Below are 18670 nucleotides of genomic sequence, written 5' to 3'. Positions count from 1 at the left end.
AACGAGCTGGGGAAGAATTATGCATAATTTCGCTATTTTTTAAGCATATATTTATAATACGAGCCAACTTTTAAAAATACGACTTTCATCATTTTTCGTGAGTATACGCATGGAATGGGGCACCTGAAATTTTTTTTTCGAAAAAATGATATGAAACTTTTGTCATGAGTTGAGGAAGTATTACGAGTCAAACATAAAGAAATTTTATCTTGTCTTTCACCATTCTTATATTAGCTTATGGACACCTGAAAACTTCTTCCGCAAAAATTTATCTTTAGCTATAGTGGGAAGAAACTATCTATGATTTTATTGATAATGTGGAACACCATTTATATTGAAACAAAATGAAATGGTAGAAGTACAACTTCAATTAAAACAGGAGGGAACTAACTTTCCCTTAAAAATACCATAAGCTCCAATATGGATAACTTCATCACATTCAACTTAGCTGTGGTAAAATAATGAATGGGTATTTCCTATTTTTTTTGCACTTACAAATGCCATTTGGTGAATAAACTTTCACAATGTAACATACATCTCTTAATAGAAAGAAAAAAAGAACACTACTACTACTAAACAATGAGATGAAGTTGAGAACCTTCATACTCTTTTTTAACAATGTGTATGAGAGAGAGACCTTAACTGAGCTGCCGAGATGGAGCAACACAACTCAAGGAAACTGAAAACTTGAGAAATCTTGATGTCCTGAAGGAGGATATACGTAAACCGCGAGCAATGAAATGACAATGCAGATGAGAGCAGACCATAAGAAGACAATGGTGGGAATCTTTCCCCTTTTCCCCATTAGCCCTTTCGCAAACGGATAGAGATGAGATAACACCCAAAAACTGAAGAATACACCTCCAAGTAGCTTGCTCCATTGTGGGAAAGGACTATATACTGTCCTGAATGTGCCTACTGCTATTGCAATCATGTTGATCAATATGATTGTGATTGGTGGAATCATTAGGACTGTCCAACGGAACTCGTATAGCTCTGCAAATTCGTCTTCACCATCATCAGGTGTAGCAGATTTTGATGTCAATGTGAATGAGATGTCAACTCCTGCTATGACTTTCAGTAGTCCTTGTATCACAGCAGCTGGATGTGCACTTGTTCCACCAATTAACCAGAATTGCTCATTCCTCCACCAATCATGAAGCGTGATTCCTGACCATTTGATTTCAAGGAGTGCAAGCATGGATAGGGTGATTGTGATTGCTAGCAAGAACACCAAGAAGGTGACATTGAGGGACTGCACAATGAACTTCCCTGAGAAGAGTGAAAGTGCAGGCAAGAGACAATAGACAAGGAGGAAAATGGAAGTAAACGGATACATCCCCACGTTGAAATACGCCACCCTCTGCAGGAACTTCATTCTTGGGCTTGCAAAGAGTGCGTTGTTGCGAGAGAAGAAGATTTCGACTGAACCTGTTGCCCATCTGAGAACTTGGATGAGCCTATCAGTTAGATTGATTGGTGCTGTCCCTCTAAATGCATCTCTTTTTGTGACACAGTAAATTGATCTCCAGCCTCTATTGTGCATCCTGTAACCTGTCACAACATCTTCCGTGATCGAACCATATATCCATCCTACTCTATTGCCCCATTCAGTTTTGTCTTCATAATAGCAACTTATGACACCTACAGCCTCAGCAAGTGCTGAAGCATCCAATGGCTCGCGATGAACAGCAAGTGAACCTGCTGGCCTTCCTTGGCAACCTTTGCCTCTCAACTCATGGAGCAGCCTCCCTCCAAATTCAGCTACAGCAATAGAGTCCACCAACGGAATGGAGTTTCCAAACTGTTTTGTAAGCAAAGATCTGCTTACTTCCTCCTCATCATCTTTATTCCCAATCATTGGTAAAAACATCTCATCATCCTCTTGATCCTTTTGTATATTAGGTTTCCTCAAAAGCTTTCTAGTCTTCCTGCTACCAAACCATCCACGATGTTCAGTTGCTCTTGGTGGACTAAAACCATAGAGAGCAATTCTTCGGAAAATGCAGCCTGTTCCTACATACATGGGACCCTGCAAACCATCCAGTGCTCTCATGCCAACATCAAAGAAAACTGTATTGTGGTTTGCATATCGATCATTTGGATCAACACCCTCAAACCTCTGAGGGAACTGAACATAACAGATCCTGTCACCCCCTTTGTCAAGCATAAAGCACATTCCCTCTCTCATAGCCAATGAGTTGTAGATGTAATGGTCACAATCAAGATTGAGAATGAATGCGCCATTTGACATTATTGCACTGGCTCGAACTAAAGCATTCATCGCTCCAGCTTTCTTGTTGTGATCAAAACCAGGCCTCTTTTCTCTGGAAACATAAACCAGCATTGGCAATCTGACATCAACATCTGTTGTGTCAATCATGTTTTTCTCGTCTACTTCATTCCCATAAAGTGGCTCTGCATTTGGAGGAACCAACATGATCTGCAAAAAACAAAGTTCAGGAACTCAGCAAAAGAGTTGGAAGTAAATATTTCACATCTAGTGTGAACTTGAAAGACAAAGTACTAATCCTAGATGATAACAAGATTTCTTGCTCCGTTGTTTCAATTTGTTTGTCTTAGTTCACTTTTTAGTCCAGTTCAAAAAAAGAACTCTTCGCTTTTTTGACAACTCTATAGTTCTAACTTCTTACATAACAACGCAAGATTCGGACATTTTGATACATTCTTCACATCTTTAATTTCTTAAACTCCATTTCAAATCAAAATTAGACAAACAAAATGAAACCGAGGGAGTATTAAACAAGATAGATTCGAAGGACAAAGAACGTTACCTGTATAATACCCTCATGATCACCTCTTGAATGTCCTTCCTCAGCTGATGACCAAGTACCATGCCAGTGAGTTCCATCAGACATCCAAGTAGCTTTAGGGACCTTGATGGGTTCAGAAAGATCCTCTCCAAGTTCAACCTGTTTTCGTTTAGCCCTCAACTCCTGTTGGGTGTTATAAGCATCTGATCTTCGCCTTATTGACTCAGGCAAGGCATTTATCCTCACCTTGAATTCATCATATTCCCTCTTCACCCTTCTTCTGTCCCTAACAAAGTCCAGCTTCACTTTGTTTTTCAGTGGATCGCGCTTTTGCCCAAAGTATGACTCAGGATTTCTGGGTTCTATCTTATGTTTTTTACAGAAGGGAACCCATATTCTTGCAAAGCTAGCAGCTTCTGCAAGAGCCTCAAATGTCACTAAGGAACCTCCATCATCTGACAAGTAACATGCCACCTTTTCAACAGGATAATCAACAGCAAGAATGGAAAGGATTGTGTTTGCAGTTACAAGGGGTGGTTCTTTTTCTGCATCAGCAGTTGAAACAAACACATCAATGCCTGGCAAATCAGACAATCCCTTCGGGTTTCGAAGGTTTGGTCCTGAACTCTCAAATCTTTCTTTCAATACAGAGAGGTCAGTAATTCTTTTAACAGGGCAGAGTTTTGGCAGCTGATCAAGAAGCCAAGATATTGCAAACCAAACCTCACACACTACTGACATTATCCATAACCACAGTGCATCATGATTTGGATGAGAAATCCTCCATGTCAAGAAACAAGCCAACGCACCAAGACGAAGAACCATGAGCAACCTGCGTAGTTCACATTCATACATCAAATTTAATTTTTGATACTGATTATTCATACATTTTCTCATTTGAAATCAAAGCAGATGACTATAATATTTCAGTATGTTACTGTCCAAGCATGCCACAAGTGAAAGTTCAAGCTATTTAAAGAGGCTAATTTATTGAATTGTGATCTAAGCTAGAAATTCATACAAGGCTATTCAAAAATACATTAGAATTGTCACACATAGGAATTGAATTGTGATCTAAGGCAATATTTTTACCCCCTTTAGCTACTATACCAGAAAATTTCTATTTGTACAGTACAATTTTCCGGCTAAGATGATTTAATTGAACCCCCTTGGGCTCCCTTTTGCTCCGCCAATGTACACGAAACCTTCACATATATATCTTTTTCTTGGCGATGCATTATTTAAAGGTGACTATTAGACTTAAAATGAGGATATTTTCATAGTTTGTTGCTCCTACTTTGAACTGTGTGGACCATTTCAGCTAAGCTAAGCTATTAGAGAAAGAACACTTCTATTGTAAGATCTTTTCTATTGTTTCAACTATTCAGCAATAAGGAATTTAAACTCACTTTTTTTTTTAACTATGAACATAAACACATAAAGAGTAACAAAAAAATGTACTTCAATGATTACCTATATGGACTGATAATTGCAGCTGAGATTCCAACTTTCCTTGTCAAAGGCCTATTTCTTCTGTCACTAAAATCTGGAGGATTTTCAGATCTATCAATACCTCTCCCAAATTCATGACCATCAGAAGGCCACAAAGCATTCCCATAACCATAAGTCCCTTTAGTCTCAAAAAGCCATCTTGTATGATCAAAATCTTGATTTGGATTCTTGAATGACTGCACCAGTGAAAAATTCTTCTCCATTCTCCCTCCTCTTCCCCTCGAAGGCAACGGATTCGCTTGATCCTTAGCTTCGGATCTGGGTTCATCGCTTTCATCATCACTAATCCCCTTATAAGACTCTTTACAACCAGGACAATACCCTCCATCAATTCCCACACAATCCAAATAACACTCTCTACAAATCACAAATCCACATTCACACTTCTCCTCAGCTTTTTTCTCATCACAACCTTCCATTTGACACATTGTTTTACATTTCATCACCATAGGTTCATCCTCGGAGCTTTTCCTAACATGTGCTTTAGTTGCAGAATTAAAACCCCCAGTAAAAATCGTATCTTTAATATACCCATCACTCGGATTTCCATACCCATAGCTTTTTCTACTGCTCCCAACCCCAACAGGACTATTCTGAGAATCCACCACCGTACGATTATCTGGGGTTGGTGGAATATGAACAGTATAAGCTACAAATTCATCAGTACTCTCTTTAGACATAGAAAGATACCTTCCACCAGAAGAACCCCTCAACCCTTTTCCACTAAGAGGTGAATTAGGATTCGTCGATAACGAATGTCTCCGAATCGGACTAGTTAAACCATGGCACCCACCAGTGGGAGATGAAGTAACTGTAATTTTCACTGGAGATGATGATAAAGATTGAGAATCAATCAACCCCATTTTTCTTTTAGTATCAAGATTCAATCTTTTCTACAGCTATGGGAGAAAAATCAAGAAAATTTTAGAAGAAGAATGACATTTTGGATTGTTGTAAGAAGAGAAGAATGAAAAATCATCCTTAAATTTGAAAAATTGAGATTGATGAAAGGTGTCAAGTGCAACGGTCGACAAATTCTGACCGTTAGATTTATGAGATCTTTTGTCTGTTGTAGCACTTGAGAACGGTCTGATTGATTTTTGTGATGTGGACATGAAAGTCAAAAGGGGAAAAGTTTTTAATAAATTTTAAAATTAAGAAAAAGTATGAAATTAAATACTCAACGGTCGATTTAATAAAAGCATAGATATGGGGGGTAGACAGGGAAGAAAAGAAAAATAAAGGCAGTCTTCCTTTTTCTTTTCTTCATTTTTTTAAAATTTAATTTTATTAAGAATTGCATGAGGTGAGTGGTGTGATGATATGGAATATAACGCAACTTCAGGCTACTAAGAACGTGATTTTAGATAGAAAGAGATATAGAGGATGTGTATTAAGGGTAGTAGGTAGTAGTGTAGTGTCTTAAAGTGGTTAGTGTTTGTCATGGTGTTTGTGATTCAACGATTTTTTCGAAATAACTCTTCTACCTCTATGAGATAGTAATAAGATTTGCATATTATTTTATAAAATTTCATTAGTATGTTGTTGCATGAGGTCAGAAGCAAATCTAAAATTTGAAAATTTTAATGTTATTGCATAAGGATAAGGTGATTCTCTAAGAAAGTAGTACACCGATTTAAGTTATAAAATATACGAGTCTCTACAAATTGAGTCAAGATTAATTGAAAATTACTTTTTTTATCCCACTGTAAGATAACATACATTTACCTTTTCTAGATATGGTTTGTGATGTTATATATATAGTCTACTAAATATATTATTATTTATTATTATTATTGTAGACATAATAATTTACTGATAAGGTAAAGAAGTTAAAATACTATGAATATAATATAAATTAGTTATAACAAGTTATTGCTTTATCTTTTGTGTTATCATAAGCATTAAATTGAAGTTTAATACTATTAAAATATATAGATTAGTTAGTTATACCAAGTTATTGCTTTATTTTTCGTGTTTATCATAAATAAAGAAATAGAAATATCTAATGTAGAAGACAAATGGTGGGTAATTATGAATTATGAGTTATGAGCATATGATTTTATTATATTAATATTTTAGTACATGGTAGCTCAAGTTGAAAGAAATTGACAAAATATTATAATGAGTTGTCAGTGACTAAGCTATAACGACCATCTTCTTTCTTCCCCAAACTTCTTTTTAAATTTTCAAAAATCTTTATAGCACTATATAGGATATAATATATTTTTAAATTATTTGAAATAGCTTAAATATAAATATTTATATTCGTTCAGTTACAGTCCTACGCTATTACTTTAACAAAGTTTTTATCCCTTTTAATCGAAAAAAAATATTTTTACCTTTGATTTAGACGAATGGGCTGCATGATAATCTCAAAAATAAATTATAACTTATTTTCAATTTTAAAAAAATATTAGGCTCAACTTACATTCGAAAAAGACCAAATAAACTAGTCCCTCACGATGTATTAGCGAAATTTGTATATTACACTAATAATTATAAGCGGTTTTTTATTTCATATATTTGAGTCTCAAAGTTAAGTTTGACAATTTTTCAATTTTAAATCATATGTTCCATGCATAAGTGATTTTTTTATTTCAATCTTGTGAGTCTAATGTTAGTGTTTATATGTGTATTTTAATATTAAAATTAAAATATTAAAATGCATAATATTTTAGTGGACGTAATTATAGAGAAAGTAATGTTATTATTTTTTGTAACTCATGTACCATTCTAATATGTTTTTCATATTGTATCCTACTTATTATTCCACTATACCTCAAAATTACTTTCCACTTTTTAGACATTTATTTGTGGGAGAAACCTTATACCTATGTTTTTTCCCTTTGCGTTGTGAAATGAGGAGGATGAAAATAACATTTATAATTTGAGACGAAAAAAGATGGTTGAGAGAAAAGAAATATAGAATTATTTGAATTTATTTATACATATTAGAGAAATGTATTATTCAGGTGGAGCTTTGAACTCTTCTAATAATTTAGAATTATTTGAATTATACGAAATCGTCGTACTGTTATATTTTAAAGAAGGCAAGTCAAAATATACTACTAAATCGATAAAAAGTATGTTGCAATGCGTGTAAATCTCCTCCAAAAATACAAAATTTTGCGCTTCATACTATTTATTTATATATATAATTGATTTTGAATGGTTAGACACTTAAACTTAGGATTATTTCTTTTCTTCCTTTTTTGAACCAAGTCAATTGGGTTCTCGGTCAATATGGTCTTATTTTTCTCAAATATAGAATTTTTATCTTATTCAAATCTGAAGGTTGTTAAGATACTCATACTAATTTCCTAATATTCTTATCAATAATATTTAGGACAAGTGTTTGGTCAAATTATACCATATATTTGGTCCTAAGTTTTCTCGAAATATAATTTATATCAATAAGTTCTGAAAACTACTAAAAATAGGGTAACTTTCACATATAGCAAACAAAAAATTCATATTTGTATGTTATAACAAAGTTTGCATAATTGCGCTCCATAGCAAACATAAAACTGTATAATTCGCTATACATATACAATTGTATAATTCGCTGGCCTAAATTGTATAATTCGCTCGCCTATTTTGCTGCAATTGTATAATTCGCTATTCTATTTCACTGCGATTGTATAATGCACAATTGTATAATTCGTTGCCTATTTCGCTGCAATATTTTTATAAAATTTGTTTTGCATACAGTTGAATCGAATTAAAATGTATGTATATTGCATAATTATAAGTGTATAGCAAGAAGATATATGTTTTTCTCTCGCTTTATACAAAAATAGAAAAACAATATATACACTTCTGTTGTATAAAGTTAGAGAAAATTGTATTTCATTGCAATTGTATAATTCGCAATTGTGTAATTCGTTGGCCTTTTTCACTGCAATATTTGAAGTAAAATGTTTGTAAATTGTATAATTAAGTGTATAGCACGAAGATATATATTTTTGCATGTGTATATACAATTTTCTCTCGCTTTATACAAAACAGAAACAGAATTATACACTTCTGTGTATAAAGCGAGAGAGGCGAGCGAGAATGGAGAGTGGCGAGCGAGATTTCTAGGAGAGAGACGCTGGCAAATTTTAGCTAACGTTTGCTATGGAGCACAATTATATCAAACTCTAGCTATTCTATTTATTTTAGGTTATTAGTTTGTTATTATATACAATTTTCCCTTAAAAATATCTATAAATTTATATTATCTATTTATAGTAATATATTTCATTAAAAATAATCTTTATAATATAATAATTAATATGTTATTGTGTTATATATATATATATATATATATATATATATATATATATATATATATATATATATATATATATATTAACGATACAATCATCAACATCACTCACAAGAATACGAACAAACATGTTGCATAGTCTCATCAATAGGGTCTGTGAAGGTTGAAGTATCCATCGAGGATAATCTAAGGGGCGAGGGTGTTCACCAAAACTCACTCAGCAACTTGCATTGTATGTATATGTTAATTTTTTTTAAAATAATATATATATATATATATATATTTATGTTTTTTTTTTTTTTGAATCCCTAAACATAAGATAATGGTTGACACAATGGTTTAAGGTGTTCAAATTCACTATGAGATGCTAAATTCAAATCTTATGCACTACATTTTCATCTTTAGATAAACCTCTTGGTGAAAAACTGAAAATCTTGGATTTGTCATTTTGTAGGCAATCCTTACCCCCGTTTTTAGAGGATAGGAAGGTTGCTTCCAATAGAAACACATGTTATAACATACTTGCGATCATAGGTTTCAAAAGTATTAATCATACAAATGTTATAACATGTTTAAAATTACAAGTTTTAAAAATCTTCCTCTATTTTTTTAACTCCACGACCAATCAAACAATGTAAACGGAAGGAGTACTAGATTTGCTTCCCTTTGACCACTCTGAACCTGTCAAACTCATTACCTAATAATTAAGACTAATTAAACAAGAAACTAAACTCAGTCTATGCAGATGTTCTTGCTTGCTTCGATTAACTTTGTATTAATACAAAATTAATTCAAGTAGAATATTAGAAACACTTAGAGCCGGCCATCCACTTCCATGTAACTAAATTATTACTACTTTATATTTGAATATGTCTTTGTTATGACAAATTCAAAAATCTAATTTTTTTTTTAGATTTTATCGCAAGCCATGGTCATCTTAGTTTGTCTATATTGCTGCGTCTTCCTAAAACAAAGACACCATACTACAATGGCCACTTTGTTAATCTTTCTCCCACTCTTCCTCTTAACTTCTCTTCCTGTTTCAATTTCTCAAACTTCATCCAACAACGCTGGAGACTGTAATGGCATATTCATAACTTACGTCTATGTTTCTGGTTTTCCTATTCCTCCGAACGTCTCGGCATCTGAGCCCAACAACCAAGCTTACAATTTCATGTCTAATCTCACAATACTCAACAATAGTCCTGATGAGCTCAAGTCTTGGAGGGTCTTTGTTGGGTTCCAGCATAGAGAATTGTTGGTATCTGCTTCACATGCTGTGCTTGCTGATGGAACCACTCTGCCTGGTGATGTTGGAAATGGAACTGTCTTTGCTGGTTTCCCTAATACTGACCTTAAGTCCGCGATTCAGACTGCTGGAGATGTCAATCAGATGCAGACTCGGATCGAGCTGGTTGGTACACAGTATGGTGTTGCATTTCCTGCTGTTCCCTTGCCTTCTTCCATTAGTCTGGCTAATGATGGTTTCTTGTGTTCTCCTTCTACATCTCAAGGTTAGTAACCATAGGTTTTCTTAACAACTACTTAAAGAACCAACTATGTAGCATCTACATCAAGAATTCAAGTATTATATACATAACTACAATATATATAACCCTATTTTGATGGTAGCTCAAAGCAAACTTATTGATGTCTCATATCTAATTGGACCTTGCAGGAGATCGGACCCAAGTTTGTTGTCTTAAAGATTCAAACACCAAATCCAACGTCACGATCCATGAGGAAATCCAACCTCGGCAAGAGGGTGATCTTACAATAATGTTTGATGTCACTAGCTCATCCGAATCTAATTACTGGGCACAAGTCACAATCTCAAATAACGACAACACTAGTAGGCTTGATAACTGGAAATTAAGCTGGGAATGGATGAGGGATGAGTTCATCTATAGCATGAGGGGAGCTTATCCTACGGTTGTTGATACAGGGGACTGCATCTTCGGTAAGCAGGGTGGATATTACAAGGGCATGGATTTTTCAAAGGCCTTGAACTGTGAAAAGAGACCCACAATCATCGACCTTCCTTTGGAAAAGACAAATGATACAACCTTAGGAATGGTTCCTTTCTGTTGTCGAAATGGAACCATTTTGCCACCTTTCATGGATGCAAGCAAGTCCAAGTCAGCTTTTGTAATGCAAGTCTACAAAATGTCACCTGACCTTAACATAAGTGCAATCCACCCTCCACAGAACTGGAAAATAAATGGAACTTACAGTCCTGGTTATGTATGTGGACCACCAGTCCGAGTATCCTCTAGCCTCTTCCCTAATCCTGCAGGGCTATCTTCAAATACAGCTGCTGTTGCTAGTTGGCAAGTAATCTGCAACATTAGCAGTTCAACCTTAAAGAAGCCCAAGTGTTGTGTATCATTCTCTGCATTCTTCAACGATTCTGTCATTCCTTGTAACACATGTGCCTGTGGCTGCAGCAACGCGAACCCCAGTAATGTGTGCAGTGCCTCCGAACCAGCACTACTTTTACCACCAGAGGCACTTCTGGTGCCCTTTGATAATCGAACTGAAATGGCAAAGGACTTTAATAAAAGACGAGATTTGCCAAATCCCTTACCTTGCGGAGACAACTGTGGAGTCAGCATTAACTGGCATTTACTTAGTGATTTCAGAGGCGGATGGACAGCAAGAGTAACTCTGTTTAATTGGGGTGACACTAACATTGTTGACTGGTTTGCTGCTGTACAGTTGGATAAAGCCATCCAAGGTTTTGAAAAAGGATACTCTTTCAATGGAACCATCATGCCTGATACTAACAACACAATATATATGCAAGGGTTTTCAGGCTTAAATTACCTTCTTGCAGAAAGAAGAGGAGACAATCCAAGGAAAGATCCTCCAGTTCCTGGTACGCAGCAATCAGTTATATCTTTCACAAAGAAGACCACACCTGGAATCAATGTAGGAGCCGGTGATGGTTTTCCAAGTAAAGTTTACTTCAATGGGGAGGAGTGCTCCCTTCCTGTAATACTTCCTTCCGGTAGTAATCGCCGAGTCCCTCTAGCCTCTAGTCCTTTCAGTCTTCTTCTAACCATGCTAGTCCTCATGGTTCTGCAACTATCACTGTGGCTAGAAATATAATTTTCCTGTGTTCTTTGTAACTTTGTTTTCTCTTATGCTCATAGCAAATATATTCTTTCATTGTGTAATCCTAATGTCACCCACCAATTACAGTACAAAATTTTCAGCTATCTGACCTAGAGTATAACAAGGAATTACATAATACACCTTGTGAACTGTAGCATAATCATTACTAAAATGGTAATATTGCAATCATACTCCTGATGGAACGCACACAAGATTCCAAGTCTGAGTTTTTGTTTTTAGCTTTTGAAGCAAAGTGTCTTTTCCTTTGTTGCCTAAGTTAATCACATAAAAATATAACCTTCTCACTGCCCTAATACAAAAAATGTTAACTTACGCAGAATGCCACGACTCCTATTATCATTTGGAAGTAGTAACCAGCATTTGTACAAGTAGAAGTTGCAAACCAGCACATAAATTCAATTGTAATCAAACATGTACATCTAACCGCTCCAACATATTACCTCTGCAGTGAGCTAATGGGCTTCCTCCATAAAATTCCACAATAGGTATAGCACATTACAATTTTGGCATCGAAAGAACTACAGTCCTAGTTATACCCAAGAAAAAGGAAGGAAAGTAGAAGGAAAGTTTATAAAAGAATCTGCTTAAGGACCAATAGGACTAGCATAACGAAGCACATGATAACAAGAATAGTCGCACATTTTACCATTCCCCCCTTCCTCTGAGACCTCTCTGCCTGCAGTTTCAAAAAGGAGCATACAGTTAGCCAAGTAAGAAATAAGGCAGAATGTTCCAAGGCTTCAACAAAATCAATTTAACACAAACGAAGGATCAGAAAATAGAAGAACACATGGAACACATAAATTTACATGGTGCCAGATCATTACATGAAATGATATGAGGACTGCGGACTGCCTATTCAAACTCTACTTGTAATAGTGTGTAATTGTATATAAGTATTTTACTAAGCTGCAAGGTGTGTACCCACATGAGAGAGACATAACAAGAGAGAAAGCAAGAGAGTGCGAGAGGAGAGACCTTCTGTAGTTGTTTGAAACCTTCCTCTACTGATGCAGATACACTTTGAACATTGTGGTCTATCCGATCAACTATTGTCCCCTGCAAATGATTTCAACTTGATGAGTCACAAATTGCTGCAAATAACTCTGGCAAACAAGTAAGAAGTACACTCAAACCTGATCAATAACTAGTACTGACAGATCCTTCATGATTTGGGCAAGCTCATTAACTGATTTAAGGACCTACAAAGACTTTATGTCAGTAAAATGAAAAGAAAGCATGTTATTCTATATGTGAAAAACATAGTAAAATTTAAGAAAAGTCCTTCCATGACCTGTCTAATCTCTCTTTCTCTCTCGGCCGTGAACTGCTCATCCTTCTGACCAGTGGCCATCTGTAATTCAGTAAACCCCTGAAAGATAAAACAACCACATGAAATATAGTGTCTGTAACATTGTCTAATATGATAATGTGCATAAAACCTTTTTCAAATGTAATCCCTGATTATGCTAAAATCCACGCTGAGTCAATACTCATTAGTTTAAGGTGTTCTCATGAAGTGTATCATCCTTTGTGTTCCTAGGAAGACTTTTAAAGTCTCAAAACTCCATTAACTAATTTGCTTTTTAGCGATTTTGTAAAATCCCCTAACTTCAAAAACGAAACAAACAGAATTCAGAAACCAGAAAAAGAATAGGTAATCAGTATTACGCAAAATATAGTCAGGAAACCACCAGAAACCATAAAGTTGGAAAGTCTACCACGTCATTGAAATCGTCATCCAGAAAGCTAGACTTCTTTTCATTCATCTCCAAATCAAGTCCATCATGTCCCTGCGCCAGGATATAGAATACAATATATATAAGCACAGGTCTAACGTTCCGCCTGCTATCTACAGATAGTATTAGAAAAACGACAATTAAGAGGGTCTAATCAGGCATTAACTGCAGAATCAATCCACATTATTAGAGATTCGAACACTTTCTTACTACACTATAATCCCTTATCGGTTACCGCATTTACTTGAACATTGAAATAGGCTCCTAAGAGTACTTAACAAACCTCTGATTGCAGCCGTAACTGTTTAAGATACAATGATTGCATCCTCCGGAGCTCAACAGAAAGGTTTTGAAGGTCTGTAGCCAGAGAACGCTGCAAAAAGAAATATCACTACATGAAAATTTAAATACAACACTTAAAACAACTTTATGACAGCAGAGTTCAGCGAAATGAAGTCCGCCATAGTGAAAGGAAGTCCTCCGTAGCCAAAGAGTATCCAATGCTCCGATCCCTTGGTGGAATTAATAAAATATTCTTAAATCACAAAATTAACGATGTGCTAACTAACAAAGAAGTAACTCTATTTTTTAGAAGAAAAGAAATAGTCAAGTAAAACTAAGTTAGTTAAAACGATGCAACAGATCACCACAAATTGAGTCAAAATACATTGGAAGTTGTGTCTAAGAAAATGAACTTCTTACGTATGAAATCATCAGCTTTCTACCTGTACATTTTTTCTAACATTTGAGTCCTCACAAGAACCACTTGCTGAAAGCTTCTGTAATTTCTTCTGTGACTTCCTTAATATATCTGTAATTTCCATGGTCAGAACCTCTATCACATTTTGATCTTCTCTTCCATCACCAAAAGATGGAGTCAGAGCTTTAGCATGGCACTTCTTTAGGTCTGCCAATTTTACTTGAGCCTGATGTATGCTAGCTGCAACTTCTTCAGAAACATCAACCCATGCTGGAGGTAAGCCCAATGTAAATGCATCTCTAAGGAAGAAAGAAAGATATTTACCATCAACAAATTTTTCCTCCTTACAGCCTAATTAATATAAACAAAATTGAAGAAAAGAGCACAGGGAGCACATTTTAATTTTACTCGCTCCTTATGATGATCAGGTAAGTGATCCTTTATCTATTAATAAGATAACAAAAATAGCAAACGAGAATAAGTCTTATTGCAATCGTTGACACTTTGTTAACAAAATAAACACTACTCCACTATATAGGTCACCAGATATTGTGAGAGAAATATTGAAACTTGCCATCCATTTGTTGTGCAAAACCACTTCTACACCTCCAGAAAAGCAACAAAGAGAGTAAAGGGATTAGCCTTCTTCCAAATTTCGTATATTTCATGTTGATAGCTTTTACATGGATCACCTCATAGAGTAAGAAGACGAAAGAATTTTTGACAAAAATTTAAAAGATGTGTCTTTACATTTTCTACCTATTCTAATGAAACAATATCTTTAATCTCATGCCATTTTAGTTTAATGTATTTGTTACTTGGATATGTCTACTGCTTATATGTCCAGATTTTTCCAAGCAAGGCAGGTCAGACTGACCTTAGCCAAGCTCAGCTAATAAAAATTGATCACATGGAAAAATGGAAAAGTAGAGAAGCCAACTTTGGATGGAGAAGAGGAAAATGAGTTGTCAAGGCTAGAATATTATTCCAGGTCATAGCAATTGCATCCGCGATATGTTAAGCAGGAAAAAACAGTTTGAAAAGAAGTGTTTGTCGAATTATGAATAGCCACACTTATTGCATATGCAACAACTAAATATGAGAAGATCCATATTTTTCACAACACTGAAATCCTTGGGCGATCTCGAGTGCTGGGAGCTTCCGATTTATTTGTATTTGTAATAGAAATAACAGGTAATATTAATAACAACTCAAAGAACATCAAGTAGGGACTTACTACTCCAACAAATAGAATGAAAAGTAGATCATAGTTACAAACCGAATACACAGAATTCAAAATGAACTGAAAAAAAATAGTGCTCAACAAGAACCATTATAGGATGAGAGACGAGTCAATATTAGTATTTGCATGTTCAGTATGGCAAAAGAATGTTAACCTATCTCTACAAAAAGAAATACTTTAAATCAAATATGAGCAATGAATTACTACCACCTCTTCTTTCTTATAACTTTGGCATTCGTACCAGCTTACACGCACCATTCCACGATATACCTGTCACCTCCCACCAGCAAAACACCTCAACAAAACCTAGTGTATTTGAATTACCTCCTAACGTCAATCATTTCCTTTCCAAACATTATACGTGATATGATTACTATGAGGTATCAATTTCACCGACCTAAAATAAAACCTCTTTTATGCATTTCATAAAAACTAAATGAAGAAAAACTTAAAGTGAACCTAATTTCACCAAAATAATCTAAATAGATTACTGAAAATACCTAGATGTAGAAGGACCCAGATCATCTTCGGTGCTTAGAGGAGCGTAAGAACGATTAGAATTGAGAAAAGAAGTAGTAGCCATTTCGATTACTGGACCACCGGAATCTTTTGAAGTAGTGAAGGGTATACGGTTCTCGTTCAACGTATCTCTGTAACTTTGAAAAACCCTAATTCGATTTCTTGTCGCCATTGCTGCCAAAATTCAAAGATGAAGATGAAGATGAAGATCAAATCATCAGCCCAGAAAATACAAAACAGAAAACATAGAGGGTTTTTCACTTCAAATTCATCAAATTTAGTTATTTTATTGTTTAAAATAATTTCATCTTTTTAATTATTCACTTGTTATTTTTAGTCCGTTAATTATATATTCATCCATTTTAGTTTTCAAATGTCTTGTGTCTATTTATTTTTTATATAAATAACATAGCTTTTAGGTTTATATTAATACAATTCATGCTTTGGAATTTAATTTTAACTCATTTTTTCAATTGTTTCTCTCTTCTCGCTATTTTTAAAAAAATTATTTTTATGAAAAAATATTTTAAAAAATAAATTTTACAATGAAAGATGATATATCTCATATTTTTTTCAATAAAGAATAAAGTGAAGAATATTATTGTTGCTAATGAGTTGAAAATGATAAAATTTATCATAAAAAAATAAAGTTATTATTCAGTAGGTTGGGAGAGATTAATTTATATTGATTAGAAATAATGCAATGAAAATAAAATTAAAAGTTTAGTACATGAATCCACGACAAAAATATCAAAAAAATAAATTATTATAACTAAAAAACAATATTTGGATTGAATTTGTTTAGTATTTAACTTCTCTTTATACTTATATTATATTAATATGTTATAAACATGTTATATATGATTTTCATCAAATAAAATAATTTGGTATTTGAGAAATATTGAATATAAAATGACTCATTGCAAATTCGAATTCAAATACCATGATTTTAAAATATAACTCCAGAGTATCATACCTAATAATTAATATTGAATTATCAAATACTTAATTATCAAAAAAAATTAATTTAATTTGATAATTCAATCTTTGATATTTTATAACCAATATCTAGTAATTAGTATTGCACTAGAAAAATAGACGATTCTTTTCTCTTCACATAACTATAAAAAAAAAAACAATTAAATTAATGAAATTAAAATAGATTTTAAGTAGAGCCGTCAAAACTTAGTTCATAGGGTCAGCCCAACTTAACCCATTATTGGGGCAGGATTGTAATAAGCTCATTTAAAATTAGAGGCTTATAAGCCCGACTCATATAAGGCCTTAACCGTTGAGACTTGATCGGGATCAGATTGGTCCATGGATCAAAACTTTTTATTTAAGGATAACTTACAATAATCTCACTAGTATATAATCTAATTATTTAAATATACATTATGTTGTAATATCATGAATGTAACCAAATTTTGGTACGTCCAACCATTCAGGTGCATGTATCTCAAAATATATAGACTCAAAATTAGGTAAAATTGTTATGGATTCATTCTATCCAAGTAGGTTCTCATGTATATAGGATGCATAAACAAATTTTGCGCCCTCACCTCCCTCATGTCTTGCTTGTCTCACTTATCTCGCTCGTCTGATATACGGATACATGCTAATTACACTATATATATATATATATATATATATATATATATATATATATATATATATATATTACTAGTGTTATTAAATTTGAAAATCTTGTCATTTTCTTGATGTTATAAAATTATAGTAAGTCTGAAGTGAGAAAAAAAAGTCTAGCCCGCCCCAGCCCTCGGCCCTTCTAGGATTGAATCGGATTAGGTTGAACATTTTCAGGCTCTTCCAAATGAAGGGTCGATCCGTCCTAGCCATTCAAATTTCTTGACCGCTAAGCTTGAACTGGAACGATCCTTTTTAACAACTCTAATTTTAAATATGCATAGTCAATTTTCTTTTCACTATAAATATAAATTCTTCTCTTTCTAATAACTAGTTTCTTTCTATAGTAATACAAATAGTTTGAAGAAAGAAACATCACAATTCATACTAAACTATAAATTTGAATAGTTAAAGTCATTTTGAATTTAAAAGATAATTAAATCATACAAAAATAAATATTTGAATTCATTTGAAATAACAACAGTTTTTCAATAATATTTTTCTATTTTCAAAATCTTAAATAAGTTTCTGATTAAGAATAAAAGGATATCAACCATCGTATGATTCATGTTGATGGAAAAAATAATTAAATCATTAAAACATCAAATGGAAGTTGCAAAGCTGGTGATATACCCAATTGTAAATTATATTTTTAATTAGGTGTATTCACACTCAAATTAGTTGGCTGAAATAACAAGTCTCTCATATTTCGTTTTTCTGAAGAAGAAAAAAAAACAAATGAAAAGCAAAATTATTATTCCAATATATATATATATATATTTTAAGAGAAGGTAATATGGTTTCATAATTTGGCGATCAAAATAACAATGCGGAATGAGAAAGTTAATAATAACAAATTTTAACAAAAATAAATCAAACCAAAAATATTTATACCAAAAATATAATATTTAATATAATTGAGAATTTGAGACCAACATATTAAAAACCTAATATAAGAAAATATAATAGAACTTATTGAGAGAATAATTTTTCCCTAGACAGATATTCTTAAATATAATATTTATTTTGATGGTGTTTGGTATATTTGTACGAGAAGGAAGAATCTTCCATTTATGTAAGTTTGAAAAATTCCACCAAGAAATTGGTCAAAAATATTATTTTGAA

At 33.6% G+C, this 18670-nt stretch overlaps 3 protein-coding genes across 3 annotated transcripts; 1 reads left to right on the top strand and 2 right to left on the bottom strand.

Annotated features, from left to right (window-relative positions):
- Positions 1-365: 365 nt before the first annotated feature.
- On the bottom strand, positions 366-5311 carry LOC101262856 (cellulose synthase-like protein D5). Its single transcript, XM_004247339.5, has 3 exons — positions 4248-5311; positions 2796-3606; positions 366-2443 (listed from the first exon to the last, which is right to left on the bottom strand). Exons 1-3 carry the CDS (start codon positions 5147-5149, stop codon positions 671-673), a joined length of 3486 nt encoding a protein of 1161 aa, XP_004247387.2. The 5' UTR covers positions 5150-5311; the 3' UTR covers positions 366-670.
- Positions 5312-9316: 4005 nt separating this feature from the next.
- Positions 9317-11738, top strand: LOC101256804 (COBRA-like protein 7). Its single transcript, XM_004247484.5, has 2 exons — positions 9317-10073; positions 10238-11738. The coding sequence occupies exons 1-2, from the start codon at positions 9488-9490 to the stop codon at positions 11668-11670; spliced, it is 2019 nt and encodes a 672-aa protein (XP_004247532.3). The 5' UTR covers positions 9317-9487; the 3' UTR covers positions 11671-11738.
- Positions 11739-12001: 263 nt separating this feature from the next.
- On the bottom strand, positions 12002-16269 carry LOC101263154 (syntaxin-43). The gene is made up of 8 exons (XM_004247340.5): positions 15880-16269; positions 14162-14435; positions 13720-13809; positions 13419-13490; positions 12992-13069; positions 12834-12899; positions 12676-12756; positions 12002-12373 (listed from the first exon to the last, which is right to left on the bottom strand). The coding sequence occupies exons 1-8, from the start codon at positions 16068-16070 to the stop codon at positions 12266-12268; spliced, it is 960 nt and encodes a 319-aa protein (XP_004247388.1). The 5' UTR covers positions 16071-16269; the 3' UTR covers positions 12002-12265.
- Between the last annotated feature and the right edge of the window lie 2401 nt (positions 16270-18670).

The sequence above is a fragment of the Solanum lycopersicum genome, chromosome 9 (genome assembly GCF_036512215.1).
Source record: "Solanum lycopersicum chromosome 9, SLM_r2.1".
Taxonomy (NCBI): domain Eukaryota; kingdom Viridiplantae; phylum Streptophyta; class Magnoliopsida; order Solanales; family Solanaceae; genus Solanum; species Solanum lycopersicum.
The sequence above is the reverse complement of the archived record's forward strand: the minus strand, read 5'-3'. Positions and strand labels throughout refer to the sequence as shown.

Coding starts and splice junctions, on each gene's coding strand:
- LOC101263154 (XM_004247340.5), bottom strand. CDS start 16,070: ATGGCGACAAGAAATCGAATTAGGGTTTTTCAAAGTTACAGAGATACG. Junction 14,436..15,879: donor CTGGGTCCTTCTACATCTAG/GTATTTTCAGTA, acceptor TTTCTTCCTTAG/AGATGCATTTACATTGGGCT. Junction 13,070..13,418: donor ATGACGATTTCAATGACGTG/GTAGACTTTCCA, acceptor TTTATCTTTCAG/GGGTTTACTGAATTACAGAT.
- LOC101256804 (XM_004247484.5), top strand. CDS start 9,488: ATGGTCATCTTAGTTTGTCTATATTGCTGCGTCTTCCTAAAACAAAGA. Junction 10,074..10,237: donor TTCTCCTTCTACATCTCAAG/GTTAGTAACCAT, acceptor TGGACCTTGCAG/GAGATCGGACCCAAGTTTGT.
- LOC101262856 (XM_004247339.5), bottom strand. CDS start 5,149: ATGGGGTTGATTGATTCTCAATCTTTATCATCATCTCCAGTGAAAATT. Junction 3,607..4,247: donor GCAATTATCAGTCCATATAG/GTAATCATTGAA, acceptor TGAACTACGCAG/GTTGCTCATGGTTCTTCGTC. Junction 2,444..2,795: donor ATCATGAGGGTATTATACAG/GTAACGTTCTTT, acceptor TGTTTTTTGCAG/ATCATGTTGGTTCCTCCAAA.